At 33.1% G+C, this 23,793-nt stretch overlaps 1 protein-coding gene across 1 annotated transcript in view; it reads left to right on the top strand.

The window, feature by feature from the left end:
- LOC133205808 (equilibrative nucleobase transporter 1-like) overlaps positions 1-21,266 on the top strand; it is a 58,024-nt gene extending 36,758 nt beyond the window's left edge. The window contains exons 3-10 of the mRNA XM_061341691.1: positions 6,268-6,314; positions 7,675-7,841; positions 11,989-12,172; positions 12,438-12,599; positions 15,291-15,395; positions 16,818-17,001; positions 19,495-19,621; positions 20,863-21,266. Coding sequence (XP_061197675.1) covers positions 6,268-6,314; positions 7,675-7,841; positions 11,989-12,172; positions 12,438-12,599; positions 15,291-15,395; positions 16,818-17,001; positions 19,495-19,621; positions 20,863-21,033 — 1,147 coding nt within the window. The 3' untranslated portion in view covers positions 21,034-21,266. The remainder of the gene's footprint in view (positions 1-6,267; positions 6,315-7,674; positions 7,842-11,988; positions 12,173-12,437; positions 12,600-15,290; positions 15,396-16,817; positions 17,002-19,494; positions 19,622-20,862) is intronic.
- The last annotated feature ends 2,527 nt before the right edge of the window (positions 21,267-23,793 follow it).

Here is a 23,793-nt window from a genome sequence, read left to right as displayed (position 1 = left end):
CATTTCGGAAAACACAGAAGAACCTCTCCAAACATTTCAAAACTTTGCTAAACAAATTATACATACCTTGTGGCATTTCAGCTAGAGTGTTATAGGAAGCATACATGCCCCCTAGAGTATGGATTTCTTAAACCTTTCTGAAATTTGTTTGGTTTGCTTTCAATGATGAGAATTCAATCTATACTAAATACCTAGCCGATAAACATCTCATTATTATAAGTACTATTTTTTTTCTTCAATTTTCTTTATGCGTCATCTGACTAACTCTATAGGAATCGCTTTATCCCAGACCTGTCTCTCCTTCTATCCGTCTTCCCTCCGACTCAATCAGTCAATGTCTAACTTTTGAGTCGTGAAAGTTAGTCTTTGAGTTTATATTTGGCATGTGTTTTGCAAGACACAAGACATCTTCGAAAATCCTCAAGAATTTTATTTTTATCGTGACAACTAGTTACTATTTTTTTTCTAAATACATGTATTTAAAATATATACCCTGTAGTTCTTTAACGGTAAGGGGAAACTTTACTGTTAAGCGAATACATGTAGATGTATATTGCTTGTCACAGATCCTAGAGCTACCTCTTTGAAGTTATTTCTTGCTATTTTAAAAACAATTATCTATTCCTTTAAATGGATATATTTTTAAACAAAAAGATATCGTTATCTTGAAAAGAGATATAGAAATCTCTTATGCAACAAAAAGATATCTCTTTTTTTGTTCAGTTTGTATAAGGACTAATTTCTGCAGTTGTTAAAGTTCTTACATTTCATTTTCATTTCTTTTCACGCAGAGCATTTCTTGATTGAATATAAATCAAGTATGCACAATTTAAAATGCACTTGGTGTCACTTCTTCATTTAAAGAATAATTTCATTAGTTATTTGAGCAGTATTTCTGCCATAGTTAAGATTTATTATTCAGCACAATAGATGACTTTTTGATACATGAATCATTTAGGATTTCTAGTCCAAGAAACTTTTTTGGTCGTTCTGGTACTTTGCTTTAATACTATGACTTTTTGTTTGTTATTTTGGGGGGGGGGGGTCGTTATTTTTTTTTAATTTATGTATCTATTTATTTTGTTTTTTGTTCTTTTTAAACAATTTAGTTACTTTCTTTGTGGGATTGCTTTGTTTTGTTCTACTTGCTATTGAACATCTAGTTTTTCACCCTCCAGTGCGTTACTTTGTGTTTGGTAAGTTCAGCTATGAATTACAGAAATATTCCGTGACTTAATTGGCTGTGCGACAGGACTCAGTATTTTTAAGAAATAGGATGCATTTTTTTCGTAGCTTTTTTTTTCAATTTGCTCCACTCGTTGTATCACGCTGAGTGATGACGCTGTCTGTTAGAAAATCAATGTCATTTCTCTCTTTTGTTTAATACTTTAAGAATTGGGTTTCTGTTTTAACGATTAATTCAAAAATGATATTAGCGATTTTCTGTTGATTTTATTTTGATGCTTGTTTATCAATAAAATTTAATGATTCTCACTTTCCCATTTTCTTTTTTTACATTATTATATGTTATCTATATGCCCTCAAGTATAAACCAAACGGGTTAGAATTATTTGACACGCCAGCCAAGGAATAACCAACCCTCGAGATAATGCAGAATTAATCGAGAGTAATGTTCTATCGTGCAATCAATAATTATTGGGAAGGTGGGGGTGGAGTGTTCAAAATCCTATATATTTTTTCTTGATCTGTTCCATGACAGAGAGGCTTTTACAATCTTTGATTATAACAACGAAAACAGAAATCCTGATATTTAAATCAAACAAATGTAGTTATAAAAATATCATGTAGATATTGAATTTTATATTTGAAAAAAAATTATGAGAGAAGCAAACGTTGTTGCTGTCTGTTTATTTAGGCGTATCTGCGTTTTTTAAACGTATGTTTCATGCAGCCAAACGTTTATATGACTAATAACTATTCAATGAGATGCAGAATGAATTCTTTCCTGCGAAATGGGATTACTTTTTTTTCTTATAATAGATTATCCCTTCTGAAGATAGATATTTCTTTAGAAATTTAAGAAATATATCTATTCTTGCATAAACGATATCTATATTTCGGAAGGAAAGATTTCTCTTCGCAAAACAATTGTCTCTTTTAAAGATATATCGCTTCATCATAGAGACATCTTTTTAAAATTGTCATAAAGAAACATATCGTAAAGAAAAGCTGATATCTCTTCAAGAATGAGAAATATCGTAGAGATATCTTCTACATTATATTTGTATAAACTTTCTCTTGAAATTAAGAAATATCTAAATAAAAGAAATATCTTGTTTCCAGAATAAATACTAAAGCTTGCCATTAAACACAGACTGTCTTTGTATTTAATTTAACTTCATAGATCTTCAAGAAATCGGTGAGAATCAGTGAATCTTGGTGGTGGTGGTGGGGGGGGGGGGATAAATCTGATACGAAGTCTTCGCCACAGACCGATCGCCTCTTTTGCATTCTATATATAATATATATATGCATATGTTTAGGTAAAATTATGAATACATGATATAACATCATGAATATAATGAAAAAAAATTATTAAGTGTTTGGACTTAATCCTAACAAAAATTTACAACAGTTAACTATAATTAACTATAGTTTACTATAGTTAATCCTATTAAATACTTTGATATTTGGATTTTCTATGAAACTTTAGAACTTTTTTGAGATTTTCAAGCTTAAAATTTCACAAATTCAGTAAAAATGATGTAAAATTTGGAAATAATACGTGAAAAACTAAAAAAAACTTCTATTTAATATCAAGATGTGTGTGTTTGAATTGGAAAACATGAAATATAACAATCAGAAATCCATAGTCAAAATTCTCTGATCTACTATAGTAAAAACTTTGATACTATAGTAAATTATAGTTATTTATAGTAAACTATAGTTAACTGCAGTATTTTTGTTAGGGAACATAAATGCTTGGGAGGGAGTAATTTACGCTCCCCAGCCTTTTTCTTTTGAAAGGCTACTTCCTTGTCCTCGGTTTCAATCAATAATTAGTCGTCAGCCCACGCCATTATGAAATCTCAAACACAATAATGTTTTTATCTAAAAGGTGGTTAGACAATTCAACCAGTGCTGGATTCTTCTGTTAATACTGCAATCGATTTCTGTGGTCATGCTGCTTATCTTTTATTATGATAAGAAATAATTATATGGAACCTTCTTATCATCTTCCAGTGGGGGGGGGGGGGCTTAATAATGGGATAGAAAAACAAAGTTAACTAGATTTTTTTTTTAAAATTCATGCATTTTTTTTATCCCATCATTTCAAAAATAAGCTTAGTTCCAGGTTTAGGGTCATAGGTTCATTAGGCTACATACTAGTATATATTCAGGACTGTAAAATGTTTTTCATTTAATGTGCGATATTTGGCGGATATTGATTTTGCAACCAGTTGGCGAAGACTTGATTTAGCGCTTTCTGGACGTGCTAGATATAAAACATTTAGCGATGTACATGTAAATTATTTTCCTTCAAAGGAGCTGAAAAGAAACCACAGCCAAATCCATTACATAAGGAAAAATTTTTCTCTTTCAAAACATTCATACATTATTCATTACATATCATGCATAAGGTCATTTCAAGGTCTTTTGTGGATCGTGAAAAAATAGATTACACATTCAACCCAAGCCTTTACAAGTAACGTTATCTCTGTGAAACGAAATCATTGAAAAGCTAATTCATTTTTAAAATGGTCACCAGTATTACAATCTTGTGTCGTTCTATATATGCAATAATCATCAGCTACATGTATATACCGCATCCTAACAACGTTCTAGGTCCTGAGTCCACTGCTACATGGCCGTCGGACCACTGACAAACTTTACTCGATATTCTGCGGGCTGACTGCAGCGGCATTTTCCGGGAAAATTATAAATCTTGTTTGTTTTTCGTATCTCTCGACCAATCACATTAAACCTGTAACACGTGCACTGAAGGGTCAACTGCTTACTTTCTGTTTCTGTTTTATATCAACTTATGAAAGCCGGACATTTTTTCCACAAATTATATTTATTTCACTTATTCATCATGTGTACCATAGGAAAAAAGGTATATGTCATGTTTTAGTCTCAAGGTAAGATATCTCAAAGGTATGTGTCATGTTTTAGTCTCAAGGTAAGATATCTCAAAGGTATGTGTCATGTTCTAGTCTCAAGGTTAGATATCTCAAAGGTTTGTGTCATGTTTAAGTCTCAAGGTAAGATATCTCAAAGGTATGTGTCATGTTCTAGTCTCAAGGTTAGATATCTCAAAGGTATGTGTCATGTTTTAGTCTCAAGGTAAGATATCTCAAAGGTATGTGTCATGTTCTAGTCTCAAGGTTAGATATCTCAAAGGTATGTGTCATGTTCTAGTCTCAAGGTAAGATATCTCAAAGGTATGTTTCATGTTCTAGTCACAAGGTAAGATATCTCAAAGGTATGTGTCATGTTCTAGTCACAAGGTAAGATATCTCAAAGGTATGTGTCATGTTCTAGTCTCAAGGTAAGATATCTCAAAGGTATGTGTCATGTTCTAGTCTCAAGGTTAGATATCTCAAAGGTATGTGTCATGTTTTAGTCTCAAGGTTAGATATCTCAAAGGTATGTGTCATGTTCTAGTCACAAGGTAAGATATCTCAAAGGTATGTGTCATGTTCTAGTCTCAAGGTAAGATATCTCAAAGGTATGTGTCATGTTCTAGTCTCAAGGTTAGATATCTCAAAGGTATGTGTCATGTTCTAGTCTCAAGGTAAGATATCTCAAAGGTATGTGTCATGTTTTAGTCTCAGTGTAAGATATCTCAAAGGTATGTGTCATGTTCTAGTCTCAAGGTAAGATATCACAAAGGTATGTGTCATGTTTTAGTCTCAAGGTAAGATATCACAAAGGTATGTGTCATGTTTTAGTCTCAGTGTAAGATATTACAAAGGTATGTGTCATGTTCTAGTCTCAAGGTAAGATATCACAAAGGTATGTGTCATGTTCTAGTCTCAAGGTAAAATATCTTTAAAGTCAATGAGATGTTCAAACTTTGATTAAAAAGTCAATAAATTCATATATATATCCAATCCTCTATTTAACGTTAACCATTGCATTATATTTAATTTATATTGAAAAAGGACTTAACCACAAAGGTCACAAAGTTATTAGTAATCGCCGGAGTTGTAATTAGGGAAGGAGAGATATATCCATTTTTGTCAAAGGAGGGTTGATTGTCATTATGATATCAATTATAAATCCACTATAGTTTTTTATCTCAAAGCAAGACACCACAAGGTAATTTTTTTATGACAAATCCATAAAAAAAGAAAAGAAATTAACTGCGGTCCTGTTGAAAACATAACTAACGATACTATTTATAGCATTAGCAAATAAAGAAAATATTCTAATGATTGCAATGAAGTATCATGGTAATAAGGGCAACATTTTATCATATGAAGATTTCATTTTGCCAAGTGATGCAGCAATTTATCATTTTGCTTTTTATATTGTCTTTCTAACGTATTTTCTATTTATCAATTAAAATATTTGAATGAAAGCAATAATGATACGGATTTTAAATGAAAAATATGATTACCAGGGGGAAAAATCAATAATAGTTACTCAAGTGATTTTATCATTGCATTTGAACTAATCAGAAACTTTAAAAAGAAAAAAAAAAGATGTGTTTGTGAAACACTATGCACCCGGCGGCAACAAAGTTCGAAAAAGCTATTTTTAGCGTATAGGTCACAGTCAAGGTCACAAGGTCATTGACCTTGGTGTCATTTGAAAGAACTTAATTAGTGGAGTATGCATACCAAATATGAAGTCTTTATCTGCTATGGTTCAAAAGTTATGGCGAAGGTTCGAAAAAGCTATTTTTAGCATATAGGTCACAGTCAAGGTCACAAGGTCATTGACCTTGGTGTCATTTGAAAGAGCTCAATTAGTGGAGTAAGCATTCCAAATATGAAGTCTCTATCTCTCATGGTTTAAAAGTTATGGCGAAGGTTAAAGTTGACAACAGACAGACAAACAGGACAAAAACAATATGCGCCCCCGATCTATCGATCCGAGCGCATTAAAATACATTAACATTTCTCTCTAAAGAATGTATTCGTTACAACTATACTGGAAAATAAACACTGATATCTGACTAAGCGTATCATGTTACTTTCTCTGCTAACAGATTCTTAGAAGATTACAAAAGAAACAACTCGAAGGAAATGAGCTTTCTTATTTTAAAAATATCTAATCGATATTTTTCTTCTCCAGATTTACTTTCATCACGGGGACGCTGATGATGACGTTTTCGAGTACCGGTAAGTTAGTGGTCATTTATCTCTTTCCTAATTCAGCGACGAAACTCTTCTATCTCAATGCCTAGCTTGTTTGCCTGACACGATATCCCCTGACGTGTTACACGATATCCCCTAACGTGTTTTTTAATGACAATAGATTCGGGTTAAACAGCTAGATAATGCACAAGTAGTAATAGATATTGCTTCCTTGATTGCCTTTCTAGACGCCATTTGTGATATTTATTACATGCCAATTTTCTCCACCAAAACATCTATCTATAGGTTTTGTGACATTATTTGTATTTTGAAAGTCCAATAAAACTTACTTTGCCAAGTAACATTGTAAAACTTTCCACGTTTCTTGATTTATATCACAGAGTATAGGTACTCTGAGCTCACAAAATGATACCCCCGCGACCAGATGAGTATAATGGCAAGGTCCATATTTTGCTTTGGGAAACACCAAATAACGAAAAATAGGAAATGCACAATGGAACTATGTAAAACCTGAACACTGCCATTATATAATGTCGGAAGTACCTCCTATACCGCTTAATAAGATTTAATGAGACTTTTGCAGAATGTACATTACAAAGTGCCATTGTGCCCCTTCTATTTAATTTTTGGTCAGACACATATTTGGGGTTTACCAAAATTTTAAAATTCAACATCCCTATGTCCAGCTACAGGTAATCTAAGCTGATCATGTCTGAAAATACACGAATGAAGCTCTACTCCTGTATGGGTATTGTTTGCAGGATAACGTTAAGCTACGAGCCCTTTACTAAATTGTGATTATTTTGTCATCAGTGTTCAGACCCAAAGTTAATTAAGTTGATCATATATTTAAATGCATAATAACTTTATAAATCTCAGACCCGTAGAACGAGGGGGGGGGGGTATAGTATTTTGCTATAGTAAATTTTCCTTTAGATGCTAGTTGCCCCCCTCCTCCCCACTTTTTGATGGTGTAAGGTCGATAATGGCAAATTCCAGGATTTGGACAGTAAATTTGCCATGGAGATGTGAGCATCCCCTGTTGATAGATACACCCGTTGTGTGTCCCTTGTCATCATCTGTTAAACGAATAACTTCGTAAACATTTCGGTGTGAAAATAATGGCCTAACAATTCGAATGAAAGACGTCAGTCAACATTCAACCTAACGACAGGAATACCAGTAAATAAATTGTATGATATTACTTAAGACCCAAGCATGATTCATCCACATCTAGATGCAAGATTACGTTCCGTTTGGTCCTTGTTAGTCCTTTTTTCTTTCTTCAAGACAATGCAATAATAGAGTAAAAAAAATGCATGATTTTGTTGATTTTTGTTTTGAGACTTGAAAAAGTTTTAAAAATTTTTTTTTTCACTTCTAGCGCCTTGGCTGTTGATACCCGCCCTGGTGTTAGTATCTCTAGCAGGTCTGGTTCTTCTCATCACAAACCTACAGGTTGCTAATTTATTCGGAGAACACCGATATACTGTCATGGCCACATTTATTGGAGCATATCACTCCTGCTCGTTGATCATGGGTTGTATGAAGGTAAAGGTTTTAGAAAATTGAGTTTTTCCTCAAATATTGCATGAGAATTGTTGAAAAATTTTGAAACATAACTTACATTATATGATTGTTTTACGTCCCCTTAGAATTTTTCACTCATATATAGAGACGTCACAATATATCGGTGAAGGGCTTCAAATTTTCAGGGCCATTGAGCAGTAAGGGTTCTTTATCGTGCCAACGCCTCGTGCTTTAATGTCTCATCCGAAGGACCGGCAACTTTCACTTCAAAGTGCCGAACGCTTGGCGAAGTTGTTGCTACCTATTTTTTATCGACTTAAGTCAGTCGCAGCCGTGATTCGAACACACGACCTTCAGATCACGGAGCGAGCGCTCATGGTACCGATGAGCTACCGTGTAGGCTATATTATTTGAAGATGGAAAATTAAGATTTTACAGGTTTTTAAGAATAGACTTTGTTCATGATACATTGAAAATAATGAACAATGATCAAATTGAAATATTAGGGGGAGGGGTTAAAAAAGAAGAAATTAAATACCCCACACTTATTCTTACAATCTTATGATTTTCTCTTTTTATTTAATACAAGGACAAGCTCTATTGTGAGCGCGCTATGAAACCAGTAAAACTCTGTAGATAAAAAGGTAGTAACTTTGTAAGAATGGAAGGAATATTTTTGATGACGAACGCCTGTGATACCCAAAACTCCACATATCGCACGGACGTCGCCCATATTTTAACTCTCTTGTTTGTGTATCCTGTCTTGTCTGTGCATCATACAAAAGAGACATAAATTATTGAATCAATCACAGTTATGGCAAAGATTATAGCTTCTCAAAACTATATCAAACTTCAAGAGCAAGGTCATGAGGTTAATGAGGTGAAATATCATAATACAATCCAAAAGGTCTTGTCACAAGTAATGCACATGTGAAAAAACATTTTAAAAACCCCAGAGTATACAATCGGAAAGGTCTTGAAACAGGTAATGCACATATTAAATGTAAATGCCATATCTTCTCTCAATCAAAAGTTATCAGCAACGTTAAAATTTTTGAAAATTAAGTCAAACTTTAAGGTCAAGGTCATGGGGTTAAAAATCATAGTACACTTGGAAATGCATGTCACATGTAATGCACGTGTCAAGTTTAAATGCCCTATCTTCGCTCCTTCGAAAGTTAGCAACACTGATAATATCTTTGAAAATTAGGTTAAACGTGAAGGTCCAGGTCAAGGGGCCAAATATCAAAGCACAGTCGAAAACATTTTGGCACAGGTAATGCACTTGCCAAATATGAACATCCTATCAAATGCCATTGAAAAACAATCACCAGTTAAAATTTTAGAAAATGAGGTCTAACATGAGGTCAATGTCAAGGGGTCAAAATGATAGAATGCTCGAATACATGTTGCCAAAGTTAATGCACCTGTCAAATATGAAAGCCCATCTTTTCTCATTCAAATTTTATGACAAATGTAAACTAATATTAAAAGTTTTGAAAAATAGGTCAAACTTCAAGGTCAAGGTCACAGGGTCAAAAACATAGTTTATCTTGAAAGGTCTCGTCATTTGTAATGTACATGTGTAATATGAAAGCCTTATCTTTTCTTATTCAAAAGTTATGACCAAGGTTAAAGTTTTTGTGACTGACAGGCGGACAGACTGACAGACAGACGAATGAGATTTAATGTCCCCTCGCTTTCGCGAAATCGGGAGACAATAATGAGATGACCAATATTGCTTGAAAAAATACACCACTTGAGGTTTATTTTGGAATACAAAAAAGTAATGGTAAATACTTATATCTTTAACAAAATCGGTTCAGTGTTCACACATCCTTTCTCGAAAGCGAGGGGACATTAAATCTCATTCATCTGTCTATCTGTCCATCTGTCATTCTGTCTGTCACAAAAACTTTAACCTTGGTCATAACTTCTGGACGAGAAAAGATAGAACTTTCATATTCCACAAATAAATGACCTGTGACAAGACCTTTTCAAATATACTAAATTTTTGACCCGTGACCTTGACCTTGAAGTTTTGCCTACTTTTCAAAAAAATTATCATTACTTTTACCTTGGTCATAAATTTCATTAGAAAAAAGGCAGGGCGTTCATATTTTACATGTACATTACATGTGACAAAACCTTTACAATTACACCATGGCTTTTGACCCCGTTACCTTGAAGTTTGACCTACTTTTGTAAAATTTTATCATTGGTTATTACTTTTGAATGAGAGAAGATAGGGCACTCATATTTCATATGTGCATTACCTATGACAAGACTTTTCCGAACATACTATGATTTTTTACCTCTTGACCTTGACCGTGACGCTTGATGTGATTTTCTAAAAAAAAAAAAAATTAACATTAGTAATAACGTTTGAATGACAGAAGGAAGGACGTTCATATTTAACAAGTGCATTACCTGTGACAAGAAATTTCCGAAAGTGCTTTTATGTTTGACCCTGTGGCCCTGACGTTCAAGTTTGACCTCCTTTTGAAAAAATTATCATTGCTGCTAACTCTTGAAGGAGAGAAGATAGGGCATTCATATTTGACATATGCATTACCTGTGGCAAGACCTTTCCAAATGCACTATGTTTAACCTTATGACCCTGACCGTGAAGTTTGACCTAATTTTCAACAATTTTAACATTGCTGATAACTTATGAATGGCGAGAAGATAGGACATTTATATTTGACATGTGCATTACCTGTTTCAAGGCATTTCCGAATTTACTCTGGTTTTTGACTTCAGTGACCTGACTGACCTCGACCTCTTAAGTTTAACCTACAGTCTTTTTCATTTTTTTTTTAAATTGGTAAGATCTTTTGATTGAGAGAAGATATTTTACATGTACATTACCTATGACAACGCCTTTCAGAAAGGTTTATCATTTTTGACTTCATGATTTTGATCTAAAGGACACAAACAAGTCAGTTACATTATGCCATAAATAATTGCATCCCAACCACTAAGACACAAAAATCGGTGGACCATAATTCTTTGAATTTGCTTGTTGCTTCTGCGACACGTGTTTCATAGAAACCTGTTTTTGTAAATCTCATCTTAAGCAATGGAAGTTCAGCATTAAATATAGATTTATATGAACTGAAAAATTGTATAACTACTCTATAAAACGTTCTGGAATACAGACACCGATTCCATCGATCACGGGATGTAGTGGGTAATTAAAGGATGAATTTAATTAGATTTTCCTTCAGTGACCAAAATCATGGTCTTGTTCTGAGCACTGAAACAAAGTAGTTAGTGACTTGTTATTGCAAGTTAATTATGGAAAATGGTTTATGAATATGAGCTTTTTTATCATTGACGTATCGTCTTAATATCTGTTTTACAGTGCTGCAAAGTCTAGGTAAATACCACTCATAATGTACATTATAGAACCCTTATGGTTGTAAAAGCTACCCAATGTTCCTGGAAATTTTTTATTGTAAAGATATTTTATATAGTCTTGTTATTTCAACAACATAGATTATAAACACGGACTTAAAATATTTCTATGAAACGTTAAGATTTAGAACAGGATAAGATAATGCCTCTGTGTAAATTGCATAAATTGGTGCCATAATAATTAAGTGGGTTAAAGATGCTATAACATTATTCATCATTTATCAGTTTTTACAGAAAGTGCATCTGCTTTCGCTAGATCAAATACACGGTAATAAGTATGACTGGTTGTGTCATCAAGTTATCGTGAGAATGCTAAAAGAGTGAAGAGAAACAAAAACAATCTTTAAGCCTTTGATAGCCCCCAGAATATCCCAGTTGCTCATTTTCATTTCATGGCCATCGATTAAGTAGCATCAACAAACTAATTAAAACTCCCTCACTTACAGAATCATGATGAATATTGCGTTTTGATAGTTTGGATGTGAGACAATGTTAGCTCTTCGTAAAAAAAATATTGATGGGTTTGGTTCTGAATGCAGTATGTTCATTATCTGAAATTGAAGTCAACAGTTTTAAGGACAAAACTGTACCCAAAAAGCCAACTAGGCGAACTGAATCTTATTGAAAATGCTACATATCCTTATTAAAACATATGAAGCGTGTTAATTATGTCAGATTTGTTTTTCTTCAGTTCATCACTTCTGTACATATTTCCAAGACAATGATGTTTACTTTTTTGTTTAACCAGGCAACAAATGACCTTGGCGTAGGAACACAAACATCCTTTATGTTTTTAACCATTGCCATCGTTCCCATTTTGGTTTCTACGATAGCATTTTTACCCAAGAGTCGAATACCCTGGCCACTTCCGGTAACTTACGGAACCAATCGTGTGTTAAATGGCGGATGTGGGAAAAGTAAACATTCCAGAGGTATCAGAACTTGCTTTTTCTGAATTCGTAACGACTAGAATTCCCTATAGTAGTATTTTACGTAAAAAAAAGAAGAATAAGTAATTTAAACCTGAGAATGTTTTATAGCTGTAAATTGAATCCATTTATGGATATGTTTAAGGATAAAGTTAATATTTTTAAAGTATTCAATAATCACTGAAAGTGTATTCAACGAAGTGCCAGATCCTTTTTAATCAGATCTAACTATCAAAGAATTTAAAAGAAAACCCCCCATTAATTTCAGATTCCAAAAACAGAGAAGATTTTGCCGCATTCAGAAACGTTTCCTGTTCCTCGCTGTTTGGGTGGTCACTGGTCTGGTTTGGCATCCAATACATGAGGGAATTTCTTTACGATGAAAACTTTCGTTTGTTGTTTATAAGATTGGGAGCAGACAAAGAACAAAGTAAATAATGTTACATTCCTTTTTTTTTGGGGGGGGGGGGTATTCAACATCGAGACTGCACATACACAGATATCATGACTTCAGAGAATTTCAATCTATCTCAAATTTGTATGGCTATAATTGCTATGATATTAACTCAATGAACTTAATCATTTTTTTTGTTTTTAATTGCAGCAATCAATTTCTTTCTGTACTAAAATATTTCGAGAAAGTATTAAGAAAAAAGAATTCACCTCACGCTCCTTATGTCTGTTTGTTCGTTTGTTTGTTTTTGTTTTGTTTGTTTTTTTAATCAAAAGGACATACAAAAAGTAGACTTGCTTTAAAGGAACTGGTTATAAAAACTCTTACTTAGAAGGAATAGTTTGAAATTTTGAAAACACTTTTGATGCACTGATCTAAAAATTGTAAAGGAATATGGCATGGAAATTTCATACAAGGAAAGTAATAATCTAAAACCCATATTTCGACGTTAACAATTTGCCAGACAGAGGTATTATCTAGTCGCCGTTACGACAATATCATTCAACTTCCAAAGAAAATCTGTCTTGAGCGGTGTTTGTGTTGCATGCTGCCATTTATTGAACAAACATCCTCCAAACAGAGGAAATTGTTGATTAATTACAATCGATGTGCCAAAAAACCCAAATCTACTTATAGTTTTAGGTTGAATAGTTCTGACGCTAATATCCAGTGAAAGCTCATCGTTTTCACTGCATGTCGTAATGTTTTTATTTGTTCTGCTCTCTAAGGACCCATTCCAGGGCTTTTTACGACGAGTTCAATAAAAATAAGAAGGGAAACTAACAATCACATCTCTACGTAGTCTACAGTATTCGTGTATACAGACGTTATTACGTGTGGCATTCAGTCTCTTCGATTGATTTATGTTATTGCTTCACGAATAGCTAAAAGGTTTTACATGTTAATTTAGAACTTATCAAATAATATTCGATAAATATATTTTAAACACTAAAGTGATTCCATACGGTGAGTAAATTTGTCCTGGATAATAATGTTTGCTTGGTTACAATGATATCATGACCCTTAACCAAAATAGTAAAATTGATGCCTCTTGGGTCCAGAGTTCAGGCTCCAGGTTGAGGCTAGATAAGGCGACCATATGCATGTACTGAAATACATTACAGCTTTAAAAATCTTATTTTCTCGTTGAAAACTAGCAGGCTTTTCTTTCTTTGTTTACATGATTATAATGAGCAGCTAGCCATCTACCATAAAAAAAGATGTGTTTGTGAAACACTGAAGTCCCCGTATAGCAGCTTATGGCGAAGGTTAAAGTTTCTCAAATGTAAGTCAAACTCCAAGGTCAAGAGATCAAAAATGCTGTTACCCAAAGAAAGTACCTGTGTCAATGGATATACCTGGTAAATATGAAAGCCCAAGCAGCAAACATTCAAAAAGTTATGGTCAAGGTTAATGTTTTTTAAAAGTGGGTCAAACTCCAAGGTCAAGGTCAAGGGGTCAAAGTTAACGGTACGCAGGGGAAGACCTTGTCATAAGAAATACACATGCAAAATATAAAAGCCCTAGCACCAACTGTTCAAAAGTTATGGCGAAGGTTAAAGTTTTTCAAAAGTAGACCAAATCCAAGGTCAAAAGGTCAAAATTGTTTGTATCCAAAGGAAGGTCTTGTCACAAGGAATATATCTGTGAAATTTGAAAGCCCTAGTGCTCACTATTCAAAAATAATGGCAAGTTTTTTAAAAGTGGCTCAAAGGGTCAAAAATAGTTATACCCATGGAAAGGTCTTGTCCCGATGAATACACCTGTCAAATATGAAAGCCCTGGCACCAAATGTTCAGAAGTAATGTTGGGTAAATTTTTGCAAAAGTGGATCAAACTCCAAATTCAAGGGATCAAATATGTTGGTCTTATCACAAGAAATACACATGTGAAATATGAAAGCCATAGCTCCAACTATTCAAAAGTTATGGGCAAGGTTAAAGTTTTTGCGGACAAACAGACGGACGGACAGGGCAAAACGATATAACCCCTAATCTTCGATTACGAGGGCATAAAAAGAAAAAGAAATTAATACCTCTTGGAACAAAGAATCATGCCCAGGGTTGGAGCTAAGCTTTTACATGTGTATTTAATTTTTTTTAAGTGTATTTTGTCTTCTTTCCTCCCGAACTTATAGGTAACAGGCTGCATTAATAATGAATATAGAGTCCTATCCAAACGGTAAAAGTTTTGTCAGTTTAGTCCAGACCAGTTCCAGGTGGGCCGAAATTGCTCACAGCCTAAGAAACTCATAGTATATACTTAAGAGACCGTCAAGGCCGCCCATGGGTCTCTTGTCTTCATCTTCTGAAAGCTCATGATAAGTACATATATAATTCTAGGTCAAATTGTTACACAGTAGTTCTCGCAGAAGTTTTTTTAACATCGTAGGAAGGGACTTAACCTTTTCATGTCAACAAAATTAAATTTTCTTTTTCCTTAAACGTTTTCATAAATTACATTTACATTGGAATTGGTTCAGTGGTTCTGGAGAAGCAGTTGAAAATATAAAAATAGATTAAGATGAAAATCACTGAATTAAAGTTCGAAATACGCTGTAATACGAAATATGCCATAAGTAAACTCCTTCCCTTGGCCAATCGTTGTTTACATTATTTGTATGGCAAGGAATCCCAGAGTAATGATACTTATTCGTTTTTTTAACAGTAAATACGGAGTATTCTCGCCTGTATTCAAGTCTGAAGATGCTGGGATTACCCGTGGCCCCTGTGCTGGGATATCTGTTGGATTGGAAAAAATTATCAAGTTACAGTGAGTTTTGTTTATTTCCATTAATCATAATTGTCATTCATTGTCAACTCGTCAACGTAAATACAAATGACTGAAAATAGTTTTTAAAAAGTACTCATAAAGCCAAACTTCATTTCATTAAAGCAGTGTAGCAACCGCTAATGATAAAACGGCGCTTAATGATAGAAATACCATCAAGCGTTGCAGTGCAACGCTTAATGCCATAAATTATTGCATTCATAGTTGACATTCTCAACGCTTAATGATATAATTCTTTCATTAAGCGGCGATTTAGCATTAGCGGTTGAGAATGTCAACTATTAATGCAATAATTTATGTTATTAAGCATTGCAATTGCAAAACTTAATGATTATTTATATCATTTAGCGGTGTTTTATCATTAGCGGTTGCTACAAAGCAGTCTAAAGTATGATTTTGAAGTAACATTATTCAAAACGACCTACAAGATATGACCATAACTGAGTCATAATTTTATTTTTTCACTTTATATTTCATTGAAAAACTAGTTTTTATAAACACATAGTGAGGTCAATTTTGGCCCAATTTCCAAATGTTCCATAATTTTTTCACTTAATTGTGCAGAATTTGCTCAGATTTTCTTTTCTAAAGATACTAAGGAAAATTAAACACTGATCAATGAGAATAATTTATGAATTCATCAGGGCTAAGAATATTATGATTTCTTAATTATTTTTTTTCTCGTAAAATTTCGAGATATATATATATATATATATATATATATATATATATATATATATATATATATATATATATATATATATATATATATATATATATATATATAAAGCACATTTTACAACAACTCTTAAACTAACATAACTGCCCTAAGTGAAGAAATATTAATATAGAAAGCACAGAGAAATTCACTTTTTATAAGGATACCCACTTCCGCCCCAGCCCGGGGTTGAACTCGAGACCTGCGGAATCTGTCTCCTAGCAGTACAGGGAACAGCGCGCTGTCCTACACTACACTAATTATAAAAAGTGAATTTCTCTGTGCTTTCTATATTAATATTTCTTCACTTAGGGCAGTTATGTTAGTTTAAAAGTTGTTGTAAAATGTGCTTTATAAATAAAATTAAATTTCATTACAACGTGTATTGGTAACGATCCTCTAATAAACCAATGTCCAAATAACTGTATCTCACTTCCATTCTCAATGACCATGTAGTGTAGGACAGCGCCGCGAGAATTCCATCGACATCGAAAGCAAGTTTTTTGACTTGCCCAGATAGCCGAGCGGTCTAGCGCGCTAGATAGATAGATAGATATATATAGATATATATAGATATATATATATATATATATATATATATATATATATTCTTTAATTACACGTACTTATTTTATATTTTAGATACTTCTGATACCGAAAGTAAATTCTTACATTCTCATTTTCAGGTCCACCTCGCATCCAGACTATGCATAGAATTCTGTTTCTGGTGGTTCTTTCAAGTGCTTTAGCTTTGCTCAACTCTCTTCTGCCATTTATTCCATCAATAACCATACAGATAGCTGGATTTGTTCTACAGATAATAGAGCGAGTGTCAGTATTGGTGTGTGTCTGCAGCTTTTTAACTCACGTGTAAGTAAAAACTGGTGGCATTCCATATCCACTCTTAAGGGCATATGTCACAAACGAATAATTGGGTTCACGGATAGGTATATTTTTTTCGGGCTTATTTTGGTTGTATATAATGCATATTCAAATCTCTAAAGTATTAAGAAATAGTAGACTTTCTACGCTCTTCATATTTCTTCCTTTTGCCGTCACTCCTATAAATCTGTATAAAATTTTTATCACTTTTTAGGACATGATTGAGAAAGTCTGAAATAGAAATGAAATCTTATTCATTTTACTTAAATAAACATAAATTAAGTCGTTATTTTCATAAATTTTGACAAAATATTTGTTTGTAGCATCTGCCCTAAACATTATTCCGCAGGAAAAATGATACATACTAAAAAATATTAAAAAGGCGAAGATAACGAACAGTGAGATCGATCTGAAAAAAAACAACAACCTACAAACAATACAAATCTGTGAACAGGGCATAAAACATGGACCCCCGGAAAATTCCGATGGTAAGATCAGATACTGTCGACCGGTCACACCCGACGTGAGCCCTATGTATTTATCAGGTTGACGGAATATTCCCTTGTCAAGTACAAAAATAAAGGCCTAACAATTGGTATGAAACGCGTCAGCCAAAATACGAACCAATGATGGGTTATATTTGCTTACAAGGTCATTATAACGATCATAGACTTCACGGAATGCTGAGTTTAAACGAGGTTGTTATTATCTCTGTAACATTAACTTATCTGTCAGTAACCTGCCTCAATCTAACAATTTTCGTACTCAGAGCATGCTTTTGAATATCGAATAAGTTGGAAGACATTTTATAAATACCATGTGCAAGTGAAATGGTCTTGCATCTCTCTTTACATCATAGATAGTGGTGTTAAATATTCGAATTTATTTTAAAATTTTCAATCAAGTTTTGTATTTTCATGCACAAAGTATATGTAGTAATATTTTTTTTTTCAAATCCAGAGCTATTTTATCGTTTCCTGTAACAGATCTAGAAATTTATTTTTGCTAAACGTTACTCTCACTGAGCTTTTTCTTTATAGCTTGATACAGTTCCAAGTGACTAATCACTATTGTTTTATTTATTATGTTTAAAAAATGCAGGACAAAGAACTGTAGACTTTGATATGTTATATCAACAGATATTTCCGTAACATCACCTTTATAGAGAAACTGTTGATTTCTCATCTGAGGTAAAATTACCGTTGTTCACAATTACTATTAAAAACAATTCTCTGGAATGATCAAATATGACAAATCTAGGGAATAATAGTAATCTAATGTTGAAATTGTTAGTTTCGATGATAGGAATAATTTCCCTTTTACTTAGATGTGCGTCATGTGCTCCCCCCCCCCCCCCCCGACACTACAAGTGCATGTATCCACATTTCACTGACATTTGTATTATTCTTCTAGGATCCTAACAAATATTTTTAAAAAAACCCTGTTGAATATATGGTGATGCTTTGCATTATAATTATAGCTATAGCACCAACCAGACAGTTACACACCCAAGAAGACCAGAAATATGCACCTGATTATTCACTAGTTTTAATACCTTGTAATATTTATGTTCAATTTCTTCTTAATATGCATTCAAACACATCTAGGTTTTATGCTTCTATTATAACATCTGATAACATAAAAATATACTACTGAGTATAAACTAAATACATGTAATGGCTCCTTCCTGTTTTGCATATAATACGTAATTAGTAATAGAAGAAAATGTGTAAATTGTGTTTTGATATGAATTATAGTCTGCTTTTTCTTGAAATTCGCATGTTTTACCTATCACTAATAATTATTTCTTTAAATTTTTCAATTTTGAGATTCTTTGAAAATTAACTGTTATAGTTTAATAAAACACATATATATATTCCTATCAACTAGAAAAAATAGTGTTATAAAGGATAAAGTAACTGGAACTGTGTGCAGTATATATAAAAATGCACTTCATCTTTTGTCAATCTTCTCCTTTACTAGCAAGCATCTTTAGGAAACAAACGGAGTACATAGTTTTTAAGACAAGCAAAGGTCCCTCGACTGAAATTTTGAATTTCTTGGCTTTAGCTATCGGTTTCAAGCCCAACAGAATGGAGCTAAATGTAGGATATAGTAAAAATGCATACATCTTCAAAAACTTTTATTCTTCACTATCGAAAGTCTTGGAGACAACGTTGGGGCTGGGGAGTATGTTTTTGTTTAAAATCATACATGTATAGGACAACATATGCTGCAGTTACTCAAGTGACCTTTAAGGCCCACGGACCCCTTTTCTACAATCCAGAATATCAAAACATAATTTCATGTGCTACATGATTACATGTATGTACTAAATGTAACAAAATGAATTTATATGCAAAGAGTGTTACTTTATAGTTCTCGAATAACAGTTTTCAGTATTAATTCTTGGATGTTTTTGCAATTATTTTTAAAAATCCTTTTGATCTCTATTGTATTGCATCGCCTTTATGTTTTCAGCCATTTTCCAATTGAACATTTGGGAAAATACATCGGATGTCACTTTTGTGTAGCCAGTCTCACTAGTTTATCAGGTTTTGCATTCCAGAGGTTGATACATGTTCACCTTGAAAGTAACTTCTTTTACGTAAGTATATTCAAACAGCATTATTGCAGCTGAAATTCATTTTTTTTTTTGGTTCAGTTGTAATGTATTTTCCTGCAATTTCATTTTAAAATACAAAGATACAAAAATCCTTATCTGAATCTTGATTACATACTCTGGGCAAAATAAGGATGTTTTCAGTTTCATTGCTTAAAGATTTACGGGTAAATTACTATTTTCAACCAATCAAAGTTTCATTACACAGTGTAATGCTTATAGCAATCAATTATGAGGCGACCATTATTAAATATCGATCCAAGGTTTTTTGTGTGTGAATTAATCAAGTAATTTTTCAAAGAGAAATTATTTTCATTCGAAATACAATGCTCAAGGAATGTTGAAATTCATCAAAATCAAGGCTATGCACTACCTCATTCAAATCTACGAACAAGAAAGCTTCCATTGAAATAATACAGACATGCGTGAGATAACTCACATAATGAATTGCTGTTGTTTGACAATGTATACAGTGTAAGGCCATTATTTATACATTGAACTGTCTACGGATATTTCCGGTTTTTGTTTCCCGATCATGACAAGGAGCACAAGGCGTGTGTGACCGGTCGGCAGGGGATGCTCACTCCTCCATGGCACCTGATCCCACCTCTAAATTTTGAGCGCTTCAAATTCGTATCGTTTCATTGGACTTTTGAGATTGAATACTGTTCGTTATCTTCATATTTCATACAGAGACCTTAATCCTTCCCTTATAAGTCCTGATCCGGACTATCTGCTGCATCAGCTGATGACGGCTACCTGATCCGGACTTTCTGCTGCATCAGCTGATGACGGCTTCCTGATCCGGACTTTCTGCTTCATCAGCTGATGATGGCTTCCTGTTCTGGACTTTCTGTTGCATCAGCTGATGACGGCTTCCTGATCCGGACTTTCTACTGCAACAGCTGATGACGGCTTCCTGTTTACGTCATCTTTTGTTTCGACAATATGTTTTCTAGGTGGTAGCGTTATCTCAAGGACAAAAACCAAGAAATTCCATTGAATATATTATACAGTACGAATGTGATTCGCTGCGAAAATCATATTTTATGAAGATGTTTTAATTTTGTCCGAAAGATTATCAATTTTTGAATTTGTTTTAGTAATATATGTTTCCTTTCTTTTGTCCCTCGGTATTCAGTGGAAATCATATTATTATTATTTGAAAGTCATTTTTTTTATTGTTCCGTCACCAGCCAACTAATATATGAAAATGACGATTTTAGATAAATTTGGTGCTATTGGTATTGTTACTGATCTCCTGTGTTCATCCGATAAACATCTGGAACCACTGCCGCCATGGTTTTATACAGGACGCCTCGGAGTCAAATTATGGAACAGATCTCTCCCCACAGGAAAACCTCATATCCGCGCCGAACAGTCCGAGCAGTGTATAAACGTGAGAGGTGAACAGAAAGACAGGATGACGACCAAGACTGTCAGATCGACAGAAACAGAAAATATCAAGCTCCAAAATGTGAATGATGGAGGCCAACAATTTGTAAATTGTTAACTTGCACAAATTTTCCGAAAATTGGTTTACATGTGTATAAATATGTAGGGGAAAATTGTCATGATATTAAAATGTGCATATCAAAATACGTTGAAATAAATAAATTTATAAAATGCACCATTGGTACTCTTACAAAAGCAGCATTACATGTGCGTGGATTTAACTTTGCAAGCAATCATGCAATATCACGGTTTCCTTAATCGTCTATTTCTACAATAGAGACCTGTCATCAATTTCTTGATACCAAAAACTTCTTAAGACATTTTCCTGCTTTACTTGTCTCATAAATTGTTTTAAACGTCTTCACAAACCTGGGAAAGTGAAGAATTTTGTTTAAAGATTTTATTTAAAGGTACATATGGCGATCGTTGATCGGAAAAAAAAAATAATGCACTCACTCTTCCGTGGCTGATGAAGGCAATTTAAAGACTTTCTTTAGAAAATAAAGTGACAACTTCAGTAGTGAAATGGCTTAAGAACTTTTTAGCATAAAATACTTAGAGATAGGCCATGTTAAGAAAACAAGCCCCAGAGTAGCGCACAATTGGTAGCTTTATGATCTACCAACTTTATTTTCCCGTCGAGTTCTGTAGCGATTACTGGGGCATGAAAATAAATAATAAAATAAAACCAGAGACTTCCGAGTACTCTGATTATTTTGAATCCAATATGTCTATCCTCGTTATTTTCATTTGTGAAAGGGAAAAGAACAGAAAAAGACGACAACGAGAAAAATGTACAAAGTGCTAAAAATATGATTATCTTTTCAGTTGGTATTAAATTTTATAAATCTAATTTAATTTGTCTTCTTGTATCACAGAAATTCATTTTTAATTATCACATTACTGACGCCCTTTGCACTGTATAGGAATAATTCGAGATCACCATATGATTTAACTTAAACAAGTTCTTTTAGCTATTTTATTGATGCATCTTACATACATTTAAATATTTGTTAAAAATACACACTACATATAAGAGCCCTGTCTTAAAAAGCACGAGACGCTTGTATAGGTAGTATGTAGGAAAGCTGATTGTATATGCATAAATCAGCGTTTTTAAGGTTCATGCAGACTTAAGAGCCCTCTATACACTGTACACTAAAGAGTTCTGATTTTGTGGTATTTTTATGCAGATAGAGTGATCTGCCCTTTGATCATGAATAAAATAAATTGAAATATACATTTTCTTACTTAATTTGTGATCAAATCAAGCATTCATAACACTTTAATAGGCCAAGAGGAATAGATAGAACACTTCATTTGGAGGTATTTTGCCCACGTAAGTAAATTTAACAACAGTGATTTCTGTTCATCATTACTTCATTGTCTTTGAACATTTTTCCTGGGGGTAAATTCAAGGCACCCTATGTTGAAAATGTGATAGATAAGCTCAATATTTACACCTTTACACACTATAATTTTTTCAATGTCCAAAAAGTATTTTCCTCTAGTTTATAGAGGGTCCTTAAGACATGAAGAGCGTAAGAGTGTTAACTTTTGGTCGCTTTTATTAGTCTGTGACCTCCAAAGATGTTAAATTTTAATAGATTAGTACAAAAACAGTTTTTTTTATATCATTGTACACGGAACATGATGCACTTCTAAATATTGTGGCTCACAATATTTCTCAAGATTGCCTCCCTCTTATGCATTATAAATCATTTGCAAAATGTCACAACTGGTCATTCAAATAAAGAGAGAGATACATATTGTTGTGCCTAAAGGGTGAATTAAAAAAAGAAGACCACCAAACTGAATTTTTTTGGAAAAATTCAACTACTTACAACATATTTTTCACTTATATCATCATATTGCACATGCATTCTAGTTTAAAATCCCGAAGTGGCAATAGAATAGACAATTGGATTAAAAAGTTTGAGAATTTTTATTAGTAAAATTTCTTTTGAAAAAAGAAAATAGCATTACACCTTTAAAGACTTTCTAAAATACATAATCACAAGAAGTTATAGTTTTTTATGCTTCAAAATGGTAAAATGATTAAATCTAGACCTTGATTGAGTATCTTCTCTTGTATAAGTGACAAAAAATTGGCTTTTTGATTGTAATTTTACATAATTTTTTCAATTCTGGTTTGAAAAGTTTCAATATGAAAAAATATGAAGCAATAAAATTCCCCCAAATTCCCTTTTTGTCCGTTCAAGTCAATTCTTTAAACCTAAGCCAAAAAAGAATATTTATATATGAGTTCTCTTACAAAAAATACTTGATTTTGAAGTGACCCTATTTCACTTTATTGTGTTGCACTCCTGACATCTGATATGTATTTTATTTAACATTGTTTTAAAAATTATAACACACAATAACCCATTCTTACTTTGTAAATCAATTTGTCGTTTGTATATTTTTCATCGTTTACGGCAGGTTTTTCATATTTTGAAGACCTTAAAACATGTTATATTTGCAAAGTGTAATATATATAAATTGTATTTAAAAATATATGTGAAAAGATGAAAACTATTCCCTGAATTGACTGTAAAATTTCTGTAATTTGTTGATAGACATAGTGTTTTGAACATCAAATAGTATCAAACATTTTTTTTCAACTTGTTTAAGTAAAGATAGTTAAAAAGCATTGTTAATTATAAAGCAGTTTCGTTGCACTCTTGACTGCAGTAAACTTT

The sequence above is a fragment of the Saccostrea echinata genome, unplaced genomic scaffold (genome assembly GCF_033153115.1).
Source record: "Saccostrea echinata isolate AGI-Se365-2 ecotype Australia unplaced genomic scaffold, CSIRO_AGI_Sech_v1 ptg000054l, whole genome shotgun sequence".
NCBI lineage: Eukaryota > Metazoa > Mollusca > Bivalvia > Ostreida > Ostreidae > Saccostrea > Saccostrea echinata.
This window is presented reverse-complemented; position numbering and strand designations above follow the sequence as displayed.